General features: G+C 40.7%; 1 protein-coding gene across 1 annotated transcript in view; it reads right to left on the reverse strand.

Moving 5' to 3' along the window:
- LHCGR (luteinizing hormone/choriogonadotropin receptor) overlaps positions 1 to 15,668 on the reverse strand; it is a 200,024-nt gene that overhangs the window by 53,817 nt on the left and 130,539 nt on the right. The window contains exons 5-8 of the mRNA XM_069767895.1: positions 9,752 to 9,826; positions 5,705 to 5,782; positions 3,699 to 3,767; positions 1,267 to 1,341 (exon numbers count right to left, since the gene is read on the reverse strand). Coding sequence (XP_069623996.1) covers positions 1,267 to 1,341; positions 3,699 to 3,767; positions 5,705 to 5,782; positions 9,752 to 9,826 — 297 coding nt within the window. The remainder of the gene's footprint in view (positions 1 to 1,266; positions 1,342 to 3,698; positions 3,768 to 5,704; positions 5,783 to 9,751; positions 9,827 to 15,668) is intronic.

Here is a 15,668-nt window from a genome sequence, read left to right on the forward strand (position 1 = left end):
TGTTCCCCCTATCTCCTGTATATACTCCCTACCAAGTTCCCATTCAGTAAAAAGTTTATTTTGGAATGGTGGTCTCTCTCATTGAACTATCCCACACCTGATCCTGGCAAACCAGCATCATCGGTTACATGGTGCCTGCACGGGCGAAGTGCCACCTCACAGCACAAGTCCACACACCCAGCCGGGACCCCCACCTTCATGTAACGTGCCGGGGCATAAGAGATGAGTACCTCACCTACGGTTACCACTCCATGCCGCGTTACACACACTCCAAAGTCATATTGACAGCGAGATTAGCTCGTAGGGACAGTGAAGGTGATGTCTATAGAATTAATGATGCTATATAATTGAGTAAAATAAATGAATAATAGATAGGTCAGCTCATCAGTATGAGGCCATTGGACAACCCAGTTAACTGAAGAATCTGGATACTCCTAGTGAGCAGAGGGTATCTGAAATCACCAGTAGTTCAGTACTTAATCTGACAAGTTTGTCAAAGCTCAATAGCAAAAGGGCCACTTGGGATGTGTGCTTACATTCACTCCCTCTCCCGAAATAATAGTTTGTCACTGTAATTTTATAGGCAATCACTCCAAAGTGCCAGCCACTAGGTACCTTTTATTCTCTGTAACTATGTGCCACTGCCTGTTGTCAAGTGTAATCCGCCACTTGCAGCAGAGAGATAGAGATGGATTACAGGAAGTAATAGCAGGGCTTTGTCTCTCTATAGGAAGTGAGGGTGGATTTATCTCCTAGCGTCTGCGCTGAAAAACCAATCCAATGTGCTCATCTAAAATGCTATCCTCTGCCTATTGTCAAGTACAATCCATCTCTAGCAACAGAGACACCAAGACAGATTACAGGAAGTGAGAGTGAGGTTTAGCTCCAATAACTATAGTGCTGGCAGAATGATGATGAAGAGCAACAGGACCATACTGTTCTTTACAGGTTTTGTGTTAAAGGAAAGGCATGAGTTAAGAAAATATAACCAGAAATTTCCTTCTAAAGGAAATAATTTTCAATAAAGTTTTTCGGATTACAATTGTTATTGCTACCTTTACAGTATAAAATGAATAGAACATCTCCTATTAATTGATGCTCATTATGCTCATACATTAGTAAATTACTGACTAGAAACTAATAAACTGTACTGTGCTCAGCTGAATTGATTTCGTTTTCTTAGAGTGTATTAATTGAAGAAATGACTTCTTTTAGAATTATTAATAAATGTCTGAAATGAAGAAACTAAATGACTATTGTACTTACAAAAGATTTGGTCCAGTGGCTCCCTTTAAGGCATCATTATGGAAACGTTGTAGATTTTTGTTGTCATTAAGGAACCTGCGTGCAACAGATATTAATTACACTACATTTCTCCATAGAAATTCAATTTAATAGTCATGAGATCCTGCATACTAATATTGTGCCTAGAGTGAAGTGACTTCACCTCTGTTGTTTGATGATTTATCCAAATCTACTGCACATGGCATTCTTAAAATTGGACATATGGCTAATAAAGGGTCACTTTAAAATCTGAAAGGGAATCCGTCAGTACTTTTTTTCCACTGTAGAGAGCATCATAATGCAGAGACAGAGACGCTGATTGCAGCGATATGTCACTTACTGGGCTGCTTGCTGTAGTATTGAGAAAGTAACATGTTTTATCAGCAGGAGATTATCACTAGAGGACTAGTAAACCTTCTGCTAGGTAGTCCAACCACACCCCCAGCACTGATTGGCAGCTTACTGCCTATGTACAGTGTACACAGATAGCTGCCAATCAGAGATGTGGGCGGGTTATACAGAGCTCAGCATTCAGATCTGCAGCAGATAAAACTGTGATTTTATCAAAACTTAAACAAGAACCCTGTGGTGTGAAACATCGCTGGAATCAGGATCTCTGACCCTACTTCATGATGCTCTAAAATGGGTAGCTGAAATAACCATTTTTCATTTTTGTGCTTTTATTTTTTTCCTTCCCATATTCTAACTCCCGTTTTTTTTGCTGCTTAAGAGTTTATTTTTTGCAGGATAAGTAGTAGTTTTGAATGGTCCTGGATTTGAGGACAATAAATTAAGTTGTGGCGCCTCTGCACTCGGTGGTCCCTGATCCGGCCATTCAGTTTACCATACAATATACTATAAAGCAGGGAAAAAAAAATCAAAGGGTGTGAAATGGTGAAAAAAAGCCCTATACTGGTGCCGTTGTTTTGTGAGTATCATATTTATGGTGTTCAATGTTTGGTAAAAATGACCTTGATTCTACAAATGACTTTGATTATGGCAGTGCCATATGTAATGTCATTGTGCCGTCCTTGGGAATGACAGCACCTGTGAAAGATGTCAGCCAAGGGCGCAGATAACAGAAGAGTGACCTGTCAATCACTGACAGGAGGCCGGAGCTGAGAGGTGAAAGAGGGAGAGGAACCAGAGAGCTGTAAGTGTTGGCCAAGCCCTTCACCCACCGGCACAAAAATGTGCAGATGGACAACGGAGACACAGACTTATAACATAAACGTATGGACGTAATCAGCATTACAGGTACTTTACTGTGAGGATGTTACTTTGGGGTCTAAAAACCGGCTGACGGGTTCCCTGTAAGTCAAAGCCAGGATGAGTCCAATACAACGAAGTCGGGCAAATCTCTGAATTATTTGTTTTCTTTATGTTTCACTCCTCGTTTTGTCTTTCAAAGATATATGTTATAGAGTTAAATACACATGAGCCTTGGGCATGTGCCCACAGTGGACTCGATTCATGAAAGCTTCACGCCAGTATTCAGTTGCATAATTTCGGCACAACTGGCAGCTTCAGTAAAATGAATGTTCACGCGATTTACACCCAGCTTCGACAAAGTGGGAGAATTGGGGCTGAACGGAGGAGTGGCGACCACCGCTTGTCAAATTTATGACAAGCGGTGGCCTTTTCTACACCACAAATCTGACTCCAACAGGGTCTTGAGTAGGGTTTGTGTTGAGGCGCACACGGCGGTGTACACCACTCGTCCGATCCTCCTGATTTATCAAATGGGGTATGCCACTTCATCAATCAGGAGTGTCTGACTCCAACCCATCTCCTCATCAAGCCCGCCTGATAAATCGCCCAGAAAGTACAAAAAAATCATCATTTGCTTTTTTATGTAAAATCGCTATTCATATGTTCAGTCCTTGGAGTGTCTTTTAACCATTTCAGATTTCCCAAAATGTCAAGCGGATAAAAGAAGTGAGTGGGGGGTCATTTTTCAGGTATCTTCTGCTCTGAAGCCACTCTGTACTTAATAAGTCAATGTGAAGGCCCAAAAGATACCCGGGCATCTTTTTAAGAATTTAGCCATCTTTTTTGACTGAAAAAAACACTAGCAGTTTCTTCTTTGTTGAAATAAAAAAAAACATCTGGAAAACACTGGAAAAACACAAAGAAAAGAATAAAAACAAAACACTGGTGGTCAACAAGATGTTCAGGTAACAACCATAAAGGTGCTAAAGCAGACACCTCAGGGAAAAAAGGCAGTGTTTTCTGAAAGATCTTCCTTTCGAAAAACTCGTCAGGATTGCTTGAATGAAAAAGACGTTGTGTGCACATATCCTTGGTCTCAATGGTCTAGTAAATAACAACATTAGTAAATGAGATCAGTGAGTAGCTCACACAGGGTTAACCCTCCATGCACGGTCTCTACAGAGTAGAATAATTATACCTACAATTGATCCAGCTTTGTGCCGTTGAACGCGCAGTTTTGTATTTCTTCAAATCCATTTCTGAAAAGTTTCCTAAAGCGTGAAAAATGCAAGGGTCACATTAACACTGACAGGACTCGCTAAGCAGTAAATGGCTTTGTAAACACTTTTTCTTTTTCTTTTTTACCCCAGTTTCTAATACTTGCAGTGCAGAAATTCAGTTTGGTGGAAAAAAAATACCTTTGGCTATTTTCCCTATACTGTGTCACTATTTAACCTCTTCAAATCTGGGTGATTTTCCGTTTAACAGATTTTTTTCCTCCCCCTCTTCCAAAAGTTATACTTTTTTTTATTTTCCCATCTTCGTCGCCATATGAGGCCTTGCTTTTTTTTAACGGTACGAATTGTCACTTTTAATGCCACTATACATTTACAGTATAAAGGTAATGAAAAACAGGAAAAAGATTCTAAGTGAGGTGAAATGGCGAAACCCTCCCCTCAGCTATTTCACCTTTATTTTTGGGTTATGATTTTAAATTTTTTGTTAAAATAGTCATACAGAAAACTTTGACATTTCGTTTTCTCATTTTTCGTCCGTGGGCAATCCGTGTTTATTCATCGGCAGTTGTTACAAATTTAATGAGACCAAATTTAAAGGGATTGTCCACTACTAGGACAACCCCTTCTTAAACTAAATGTTAAGAATAAATGTTAGGATAAAATAATAAAGCCTATACTCCCCTCCCGTGCTGGTGCCGTTCCCTTGGTGTCTGCACTCGCTCTCCCCGAGGCTGTGATGCGGTGTTGTGACACGTGATGCCGGCAGTCAATCAGCAGAGCCGGCGTCACCGTCTCCTTCTTCGGACAAACTGAACATGAAGAGATAGCCAGTGATCAGCCTCAGGCCAGACTTCCTCTTCATGTTCAGTTTCTCCGAAGGTGGAGTCAGTGATGCCAGCGCTGATTGGGTGCCAGGCATCCTGTGTCATTCCACTGCCCCGAGACCGCGAGCGCTGACACTGCTGGAACGAGCCGGCACAGGAGGTGAGTATAGGCTTTATTATTTTATCGGGGCCGAACATTTAGTTTAAGAAGGTATTGTCCTATTAGTGGACAACCCCGTTAAAAAGACTAATTTAAAAGACCAAATTCAGTTTCTTATGTTAACTCCTTCACCCTTTAGCTTTTCCATTTTTTTTTCCGTTTTTTTTTGCTCCTCTTCTTTCAAGAGCCATCACTTTTTTTTTTTACTTTTATGTCCAAATAGGCTTGTTTTTCCGGGAATAGTTGTACTTTTAAATTAAGTCATTCATTTTTATCATGTAATGCACTGAAAAGTGGGAAAAATATTTCAAGGGCGTTGAAATTGCAAAAAATAGTGCAATTTCACAAAATTTTTTATTTTTTTTTATTTACCATCTTTACTTAACAATAAAACTGACCTGGCATTATGATTCTCCAGACCGTTTCGACTACACAGATACCAAACATGTCTATACCAACAAATATTTCTCAACACAATTCTAATCACACGCTATTGTTCTATTATTACAAATAAACTAAATATTGTGATCAATGATATCTTGGTCCTAATACCTTAACCTGTGGTCCGTCACTATCGGGCCCATTAATGCCTCTCTGTCACTCTCCAGGCGATACGAGTTGTAATACAGACTCTAACGGAGGACTATAATGCTACGCCGGTAGGCTGCGAGTCCCTTGGGGCATCCACTTAGCATACCCCTGTAGCTTGCATTTAGGGGCTCTCTCTAGTATTTTGGTTTATCAAGGTTGGCCCCAAGTTTTGAGGTGGGGGATCACTCTTCTATGAACTCTTATGCTTCTCGAATATGTATATATGAGCAGAGTGCAGGAAAGTAACTGGGAATAGGAATCCCCCTCCCAGGATGCTCTTTGTTCACGCCGCTCATGTTTATGGTTTGGCCAATGACTGTATAATTAGAGGCAATTCCCCAATATTTCCATCCAGTTACCAAACCATATAAAACATAAAGATTTGTATTACTTACAGAGTCAAGGACTCATTGTTCAATTCTTGGAAAGCATTTGCTGGTATTGCAGTAATATGCAGATTGTCATAGATTTCCCTGGGAGAAGAGAAACGTGAAAGTGGAGAGGTGACTTCAGTAAATGCAGTAAATAATGGAAAGTGGCAAAAAGGGGGATTATAAAAGTCATCCTAGTTTTGTTCCCTAAAAAAAATATCGTTCTTGTTATCCAAAGGCTGTGCTTGGTATTGCACGAGATCCAATATTTTTGTGAATGGGACCAGACACAACCCAAGAGCGCTACTGTTTATAGGAAAACTAATTTTTCTGCCTCCAAATCCCATAAATATGTATGATTGGCCATATAGACTGAGTAGGTCCAGCATGGGATACCGTGCCACCAGTCTTTTGCATTTCTGTAGTTACTTCATTATAGCAATTAGCAGGGGTAGGATGACAATTATGGACCCCCCTCCAACACACTGATATAATATTATTGTGATATACTGCTAAGATTTATGCTGACATGGAAGCATCGATGGCTAGAGGAAGTTTTAATGGAGTGATGGTCTCTGGGCTGAGTCAGATCTGATTTCCTGCCGCAGCGAGCATTGATCGACAAATGAAGAAGACAACGGGCACTCCTTTACAGAGGGCAATGCAAACTGTATGGAAATTAAAGGACAATGGGATTATTTGGCCCCCATACAGTTTTCTTGTTCCTCGGCAGCACATCTTGTTTACACCTGGAGATGTGCTGCTGACGATTTTTGGGCAGCATGAAAGATGTGATCTTTGGCCATGTTTACAAGGGTGAATGATCGGGCATGGACTTTCTTAGGGTACTGTCACACAGTGGAACTTTGATCGCTAGGACGGCACGATCCGTGACGTTCCAGCGATATCGTTACGATCTCGCTGTGTCTGACACGCTACTGCGATCAGGGACCCCGCTGAGAATTGTATGTCGTAGCAGATCGTCTGCTGGATCTCCCGCTGACATCGCTGAATCGGCGTGTGTGACGCCGATTCAGCTATGTCTTCACTGGTAACCAGGGTAAACATCGGGTTACTAAGCGCAGGGCCGCACTTAGTAACCCGATGTTTACCCTGGTTACCAGCGTAAACGTTAAAAAAACAAACACTACATACTTACCTACCGCTGTCTGTCCCCGGCGCTCTGCTTCTCTGCACTCCTCCTGCATCCTGTGTCAGCGCCGGCCAGCCAGAAAGCACAGCGGTGACATCACTGCTCTGCTTTCCGGCTGACCGGCGCTGACAGTGCAGAGGAAAGCAGAGCGCCGGAGGACAGACACGGAATGTAAATATGTAATGTTTGGTTTTTTTACGTTTACGCTGGTAACCAGGGTAAACATCGGGTTACTAAGCGCGGCCCTGCGCTTAGTAACCCGATGTTTACCCTGGTTACCAGGGGACCTCGGGATCGTTGCTCTCCAGCGACCAAACAGCGACGCTGCAGCGATCGGCATCGTTGTCGTATCGCTGCAGCGTCGTTTCAGTGTGACGGTACCCTTAGGGATTATGCACATCACCGTATTTTCACTCCGAGTCCGATCCAACAAAACATCGGATTGCACTCGGATCAATGATATTCTAATTGGCGATGCACATGCTCGATTTTTACCTTGGACTGAGCCGGACCAAGAAAAGAAATCACTGAATGCCCGAGTGTGATTCATGTTTCATGACGACAACCCTAACATTCGGTGATTCGGATCGCACTCGGCCATGGAAGTCAGTGAGTGCGTGGAAATCATCAGGACACACTTGGATGACATCTGAGAGCACTCTGACTTTCATAGACTGATAGAATGTAGAAGATGGATATTTTTTTTTTCTCCATCTTCTCCTCATCGGAGAGAATCGGATCACACTCGCATGAGAGAATGCACAGTCATCTGCTCTTAGCCTTACAAATGGAAAACCAATGGGGTACAAATGACCTGGGAGGTCGTAAAACTTAATTTTTATTAAACATCAAATTAAATGAGGGTATTACTTGTAGTGAATTGTTAAAAAGAAACTGCCCCTAATCTGCAAATATTTAACATGTTATTTAACCTATTGCTTCTAATTATCACACAAAGGCACCCCTGGGTGCCACTACTAATTTTCAGGATAGGACATTTAAATTAAAACAACAAGTCCCCCTAACATGTTTCACCATGTTTGTGGCATCATCAGGGGATGGGACAATGGCAATAATAATAATAATAATAAGAAGAAGAATAATTGCCATTGTCCTATCCTCTGATGATGCCGTCAATGTGCTGAAACACTTTACATTTCATATTAGTAGTGGCACCCTGGGGTGCCATTGCATGATAATTAAAAGCAATACCTTATATAACATGTGAAATATTGGCAGATTATGGGAAGAGTCTTTTTAACAATAATCTATCAGTAATTCCCTCATTTATTTTGTTCTTTAATAAAAGTTATGTTTTATGGCCAGTTAGTGAGAGTTACGCAACGGGGTTCTTGCCTTCTGCTTTCAATTAGCCTTACAAATACTCGTTTTACCTCTTAGAAGCCCATATAAAAGAAGCTTAAATCAGGCACCATATAGACCCCGGTGCTTGGATCCCCATCAATATTGTGGCATCCATTTTCCTGGTATTCAAGTAAAAAAAAAATTCAAGCTTTTCCTACTCATCAAACACTAAAAAACAGACAGCACACAGATCGATAACACATGGATAACATACGTGTGCTGTCCATTTTTTCATGAACTCATTGATTTCAATAAGCGAGATGGATCCGTGACTTGGAACAAAAATGGACACGTTTTTTTTTTTGTGTTGTCATACGGTCTGCAAAAAAAATCAACGGAAATGTGAACAGACCCATAAATTAAAATGGAAGTCTGAATGAGGCCTAACATTTATTACTTATTGTGTGGATAGTTAATAAATGATTTAGAGTGGAATATCTCAGTAGCCTGAAACCAATACCCCATCCCGGGTTTTGTTTTCACTGCCCTTGGAGCATGGAAAAAAAATCTCCATTTTTAACTGTATTACAACAGCAAAACCTTAATGGAGCGTGATTCAACTTAGCCATAGTTAGATCAGAATAAATCATGGCCTCCGTACACATTGGATGGGAAAATACGCTGCAAATCCACTTTGAGGTCTTACTACAAATCCGTTATGAATAAGCAGCAAAATCTGAATTTGTGACATATGGATTTGCTTTTCTATTTAAGCCTGAGCCAGAATTCACAGCCGATTTCACCACACTAGTTAGTTATTATTAAGGTTGAATGAAGACGTTAACCCTGCTGTTGTCTTCGGTCTGGGGAGACCCATTTTGATCTTTGGTATTTTTTGGAGTGTTCAAGATGCGGTTCTGAAACTTGTGGTTGATTGACTTAAATAAGGATGGGTCGGTCGGCCACGGGTTTCAGAGCCGCATCTTGAATATTTTAAAGAATATTGAAATTCAAGGTCGGTCGTTTTTGACCGAAGACAACAGCAGGGTTAAGTCCATCTAGTTCAACCCATAGCCTAACCTAACATGCCCTAACGTGTGGAGTGGAGTGAACAGTGGTAAAAAAAAAAAAAAAATCCATATATTGCGGATTTTTCTTTATCCTTTATTCAATATCAAAATATATAATAGAATCAGAAAAGAAAAATATAGTTTACAAATATAACCCGACCTGCTCATGTCATATCCCATGAGAGAGGAAAATAAAAATAAATACATAAAAATACAAAAGTAAAATATATATAAAACTAAAAAAATTAATAAATTGTTAATTGAAACAAACAAAAGCTATTTATTTAAATGTGAACAACTCTGTCTCTTTTTTTGTTTCTTTCTTTTCTTTGTAGACATTTCTAACAAGTTTTCACAAATCGTAAGTGTTTTCGGACGACTTAGTGCCATGTATTCTTAACAACAACCAATTTCTTTCTTTGACCTTCCCCAAATTGCAATAATTAGCAATAATAGTTAATTGTAACCATTTTTTAGAGTACGGACATACACGAACAGCCTTTTCATAAAATAAAATAAAAATATATATAATAATATACTTACAAAATGAAATTTACTTCTATCGAGAAGATTTTTGTGACATCCGGAAACTTGTGAATTCCTGTGTTACAAATACTCCTACAAAGATATGAAAACCCCTGTAAGTAAAGCGGCAAAGCAAAGCGATATAAAAGTGTAACCAATATTATTATTAAGTTCCACGGCAATTGAAAATCTCATCTACACGAGAGTGAAAGCAAACATATTTCCACAAGTAGCTATTTATGTTGGAAATGATGGCAATAAATATGTAAAGTGGGCTCGTATCATGTTATGGCGGTTCTTTTATTAACCGCGGTCTATAGATTTAAAAAAAATAATTGCCTATTAATGCGGAGTAACATGAAATTGTAGGTAATGATGAGGGCCCTAAATCTGGTGGGACGCTTCTGAATACATGCCTCGCAATTTAGGTGATTAATTTCCAGGTTGCTATTCAGTTCTATCACAGTAACCCGAAGATGTCACGTAAAGAACACAATTCATGATTAAATGAACCTGCAGCCTAACGGGTCATTGTGCAATATGGAAGCGGCCAGGCAAATGTTGAAGTGAGGATACTAATTAAATAAAATAAGGTCTGGAGGTTGAGTTTCCAGGCAATTTGTGGATGTCTAAAGGGGGAATGTGTGTTGTTAATCAAACAGCGAAGGTCACTCCAGACCTTGTACTTTTATGAGATTACAGTATTAATATCTAATGAAACCGCTGACAACTTGATGGTTCTTCTATGATGCTGTCATCATTTTTTTTTTTTTTTTGTAACACTATTTTCTTGTAAGATTATGACCGGCAGCAACTGACTGCTCAGCTCAGCACACAAGGTATAATTAGTATCTCAGGACGCTGGTGGGAAAATTAGAGATGTACAATCAGGTTTACTACAAATATTCACACAGAGATTTCACATACATTTTTTACAACAGTTTTTTTTTTAGATTAGTTCCTTCTACGAATATTTGTCTATATCTATATATCTAATTTTCTATTTAACTTTGCATATAATTTACAGACACTAAACACGCATTCACTAAACCATAACTTCACACACTAATTATACACATACTACATACGCTGCACACAAACTAAATTCAGACTATACATAATATAAACAGACACGCTTCACACACGACTGCACAGACACTAAATATACTACACACACTACATACACACACAGTTCACATACACACACACTTTACACACACTACACACATTATACACACACTACACACACTAAACACTAACTACATACAGGCTATACATAACAAAAAGACACACGGCTACACACACTACATATACTACACACATACTACACACACTACATATGCACACAATTCTCATACACACACAGTATACACACACTCATTACATGGACTACACGCGGGCATGCACTATACACATTCCACACATATTTTACTCACACTGCATATACACACTCCACACACTATACACACACTATACACACAATCACTACACACATTCACCACAGACACACTCCACCGCACACACCTGCAACTGTGCCTCATCATCATCTTCCTAATTAGCCAAAATTTGCCATTCTTCACTATCATTTTCTTGTGGTTGAGGCAGCTCTAAGTTTTGTGCATCGCTAAACAACATATCCCCCTGTCCCTCTTGGAGCATGCATTTGAGAGCCCACTATCAAGAAATATTGTTCTAAAGAGCTCCTCGGAATGTCCTACTGTGGAATGTGGAATCACTATTCACTAGTCCCCTGGGACTCACCATGGTGGGAGGAAGGAGGATCAGGGTAAGGATTGATTCAGACTGTAGGCTGGTGAGACTAGACCATGTCGAAGTCTGGGTAGTGCTGCCAAGCCTTCTGGAAGCATTATCTGCTATCCAACCAACCACCTGTTTGCACTGCTCTGGCTTCAGAATTGGTGTACCATGCCTCCCTGAAAAGTGGGACAGGAACCTATGTGTTGTGAATAGTGTTGAGCATTCCGATACCGCAAGTATCGGGTATCGGCCGATATTTGCGGTATCGGAATTCCGATCCCGAGTTCCGATATTTTTTGCGATATCGGGATCGGGATGAATGTTTATGTGTAAAATAAAGAATAAAAATAAAAAATATGAATACACTCACCATCGGACGCGCCCTGGTTGTAACCGCTGCAACCGGCAGTCTCCGTTCCTAAGAATGAGCGAATGAAGGACCTGCGATGACGTCGTGGCTTGTGATTGGTCGCGTGAGCGGTCACATGAGCGGTCACGCGACCAATCACAAGCCGCGACATCATCGAAGGTACTTCACCCGCTCATTCTTAGGAACGGAGGCTGCCGGTTACACCTCTAAGGTCCAGGGTCCATATTTTTTATTTTTATTCTTTATTTTTTACATGAATATGGATCCCAGGGCCTGAAGGAGAGTTTCCTCTCCTTCAGACCCTGGGAACCATTCCAGGATACATTCCGATATTTGTGTCCCATTGACTTGTATTGGTATCGAATATCGGTATCAGCGATATCCGATATTTTTCGGATATCGGCCGATACAATCCGATACCAATACTTTCAAATATCGGAAGGTATCGCTCAACACTAGTTGTGAATGGATGTGTTTCTTGTGCTCAAGCAACAGGCGTAGTCGCTCCAGCCCCTTGTCCTCAGCATCTGCGTGCACCATCATCTGCACTTCCACTTCCTTGTACCTTACCGCATGCCTTATGCATTTTGTAATTGCTAGGTCTCTTGGAACCAAGATTATTTTTAATAAAAGAAAAAAAATTGGTCACCTGCAGCAGTTAAAGTGTTTTTTGGGAGTTTAATATTACCGTAATGTAACAGAAAGTATGCAAAAGTGTATGGATGACAATCAAATTAAATCCAGAAAAATGTTTCAACACTTTTTTGGAGTGTTATATACCACAGAAATGTACCCCAGACCACGTAACACTGTATGGCTGAGAAATTTAAGACTGCAACATTTTTCAACAGTTTTTTCACTTTTTTTTATAGATTACAGGAAATGTACCCCAGACCACAGAATAGTGTACGGATGAGAACTGTAATCCAGTCAATTTGCTTATTTGTAGTGTTAGATAATGTCACAGAAATTTACCCGAAATCACGGAATAATGTATGGGTGAGAAATTAAATCCAGCTAATTTTTTAATGCTTTTTTTGAAGTGTTAGATATCATAGAAATGTACCACAGCACATGTGAAAATGTATGGCTGAGAAATGTAAGCTTGCAAAAATCTTTAATGCTTTTTTCAGTTTTATAGATCACAGAGATTTACCCCTGGCCACGTGAAACTGTATGATTGAAAAGTTAAGCCCTGCAAAATGTTTACACGCTTTTTTGTTTGATATATATATATATATATATATATATATACATATATATATATATATATATATATAAAAATTAATCCAGAACATAGAGTAGTGAAAGGATAAGAAAATTACGGTAATTTAGGGTATTTTTTAATGATTTTTTGAGTGTTATATAACACAAAAAAGTAACACAACTCACATAATACTCGATGGAGCAAATATATATTGCATTTTTTCACCCCTCCTTCACAAAATGCAGCTATTTATTTGGACTGCACAGCCCTAATCCCTGTCTATTGATTGCATTCAGTCCATCTCCCTACTCTTGTGACTCTCCCTTCCAAGTCTAAATGCAGATTGCATGTGATACAAACAGCAAAGCAAATGATCTTAGCCCTTAGAAGGCCTGTTAGTATGATGGCTCAGCTTCAGCACCAGTATCAACACTACAGGCCTCTGATTCGTTATACTGTGCACACACAGGCCTAAACAAGCACTCTCTCCCTCTAATGTGAAGTGTCACTGTCACGCCGTTAACGGCAATAAAGGGGCAGGACGGCGTACTGGGACCCGCACCTGTCCCTGCCACTATAATGGGGCCCTGACTTTCCCTTATCTCAGGGGTACCTATGATGGTTAGGAGGCCTGAGCCGCCAGCGTATCCCTGTCTCATGTGCAGGCCCTATCAGTGGTCCCCCTCCCCCCAGGGAGGAGGACTGCACCAGTGTATAAATACAACAATAAACAGGGTATACAGACAAGGTAACTAAAAGTCACAAACTCACCAAATGCTCACACAACCACAGAGTTAACACATAGAAGGGAAGAGAGGGAAAAAACTAGGAAGGAAAACAGGTTTAACATGCAACCAAAACAGCAGACACCAATCTCTGTACATAAACCTCCAAGCTCCAAATACTACACTCCTGCAACCTCCAAGCCAGGCAGCAGAACTGATCACTGACAATAGCTGTATTCAAGGCTGGGTCTATATAGAGGAGGAGATTACAAAATCCACTTCAGCTGAGAGACCCAGCTCACAGCAACTCAGCAACAAGGTTAACTCCTGCACTGCTGGCACAAAGCAGCCAGGTCAGAATACAGGAGAAGAGCTTCTGTTCACTGTGTGTGAACGAGGCCCAGAGCGCTGCAGTTCTCTGGAACCTCTCTGTCGTGGTAGCCCCGTGACAGTCACAGAGCTGTGAAATGACATCAGTGTGCCGAGATAGGTGGTGCCTGTTCTTTCCCCTGATGATGTCACATGGCCAGCCAATCACAGTAATGCTGCAACCAATATGGCTACGCATTACAGTGACGCACAGGTAATCCATGCATGCTTATTGGCTGTGTAACAAGTGCCTAAAAGGTGGGGTGGGGATTTGAGTATTACATAGAGCACCGCCCATTATTCACCGAGTAATGAGTACATTCGAGCACCGTGATACTCGAGTGATAACTGAGTGTCACCAAGCATGTTCGCTCATGCCTAGTAATTACTGAAGCAAACACTGGATGACATACTGCACTTACTGATAGACTGATTTTATTGCACTTACTGACACGCTGCATTTACTGACACAAACACTGACTTGACATAATTAATTTACTGACATGAACACTGTGTATGTGCTAGTAGGGAATGACCCTCAGCGATATAATGTCACCCATCTAATGGGGGACATGAGATGATGTATTTTCTTAGCTGGAGTAACTGAATTCTGGTACGTTGTTGCGGACAGCGCCAGCACTAATAGCATGTACCAGTCCTGTCATAAAGACATTGCCTGTGCTCTGCGTGATGGCAGCGCTTATTGAGTAATAAGCTATTTCTTTCATTGCGATGCACTGGAGGACAAAGCTCATTATTACATAGCAGGTAGCGTGCCCCTTATAAATAGTGACAGCTGAATTCCCTCCTCATTGTGCCAGCAGCAAACTGAATATTATTAACACCACAACAGTGTCCAACAGTAATCCTTTGGCATCAATCTTGAACTGAAAGATAACTCTGATCTTGATCAATTTAACACCTTAGATATTATCGTTAACCACATCATCAAAATATAAAAATTATCAAAACACATTGATCCACCCATTCCTGGCGTTTGCCAGGGAACAGCATAGAAAAATTAAAAAAAAATAAATGTGGAGACACGAGGGTCAGTGGGTGCTCTCTTCCGCTGTCCTGGCTGTCCTTAGAAAGACCGCATGGACCTGGGCTTATCCCACTGAATGCTCGCACTCCTTTCCCATGTTCATAAAACTACTCAGACAACACAGGATGAGTGTAACACAAACGGGGTGATACTTTATTTGATCAACAACAGTCAATAACATATAGAACAGTCCAAGCAAATACACAGGATGATGCAAATGACGGAGTCTCACCCTTCTGCTGGCTCACTGGGAATTAGAACATCTGCGTCTTCAGGGCATCCAGGACCAACTACCCGAACCAGTGGCACCCCTCTTTTGATGGGCACCCACCGAAAGGAGGAAGCGGTAAGCTTAGGAAGCTTACACGGGACATTGATTTATGAGGCCAGGTTACTTGATTGTCTCAACCTGGGTTCTCCAAATGTTCACCTTTTTCTACCACACTTTTTCCTTCCAC

This window comes from Ranitomeya imitator, chromosome 5, assembly GCF_032444005.1.
Source record: "Ranitomeya imitator isolate aRanImi1 chromosome 5, aRanImi1.pri, whole genome shotgun sequence".
NCBI lineage: Eukaryota > Metazoa > Chordata > Amphibia > Anura > Dendrobatidae > Ranitomeya > Ranitomeya imitator.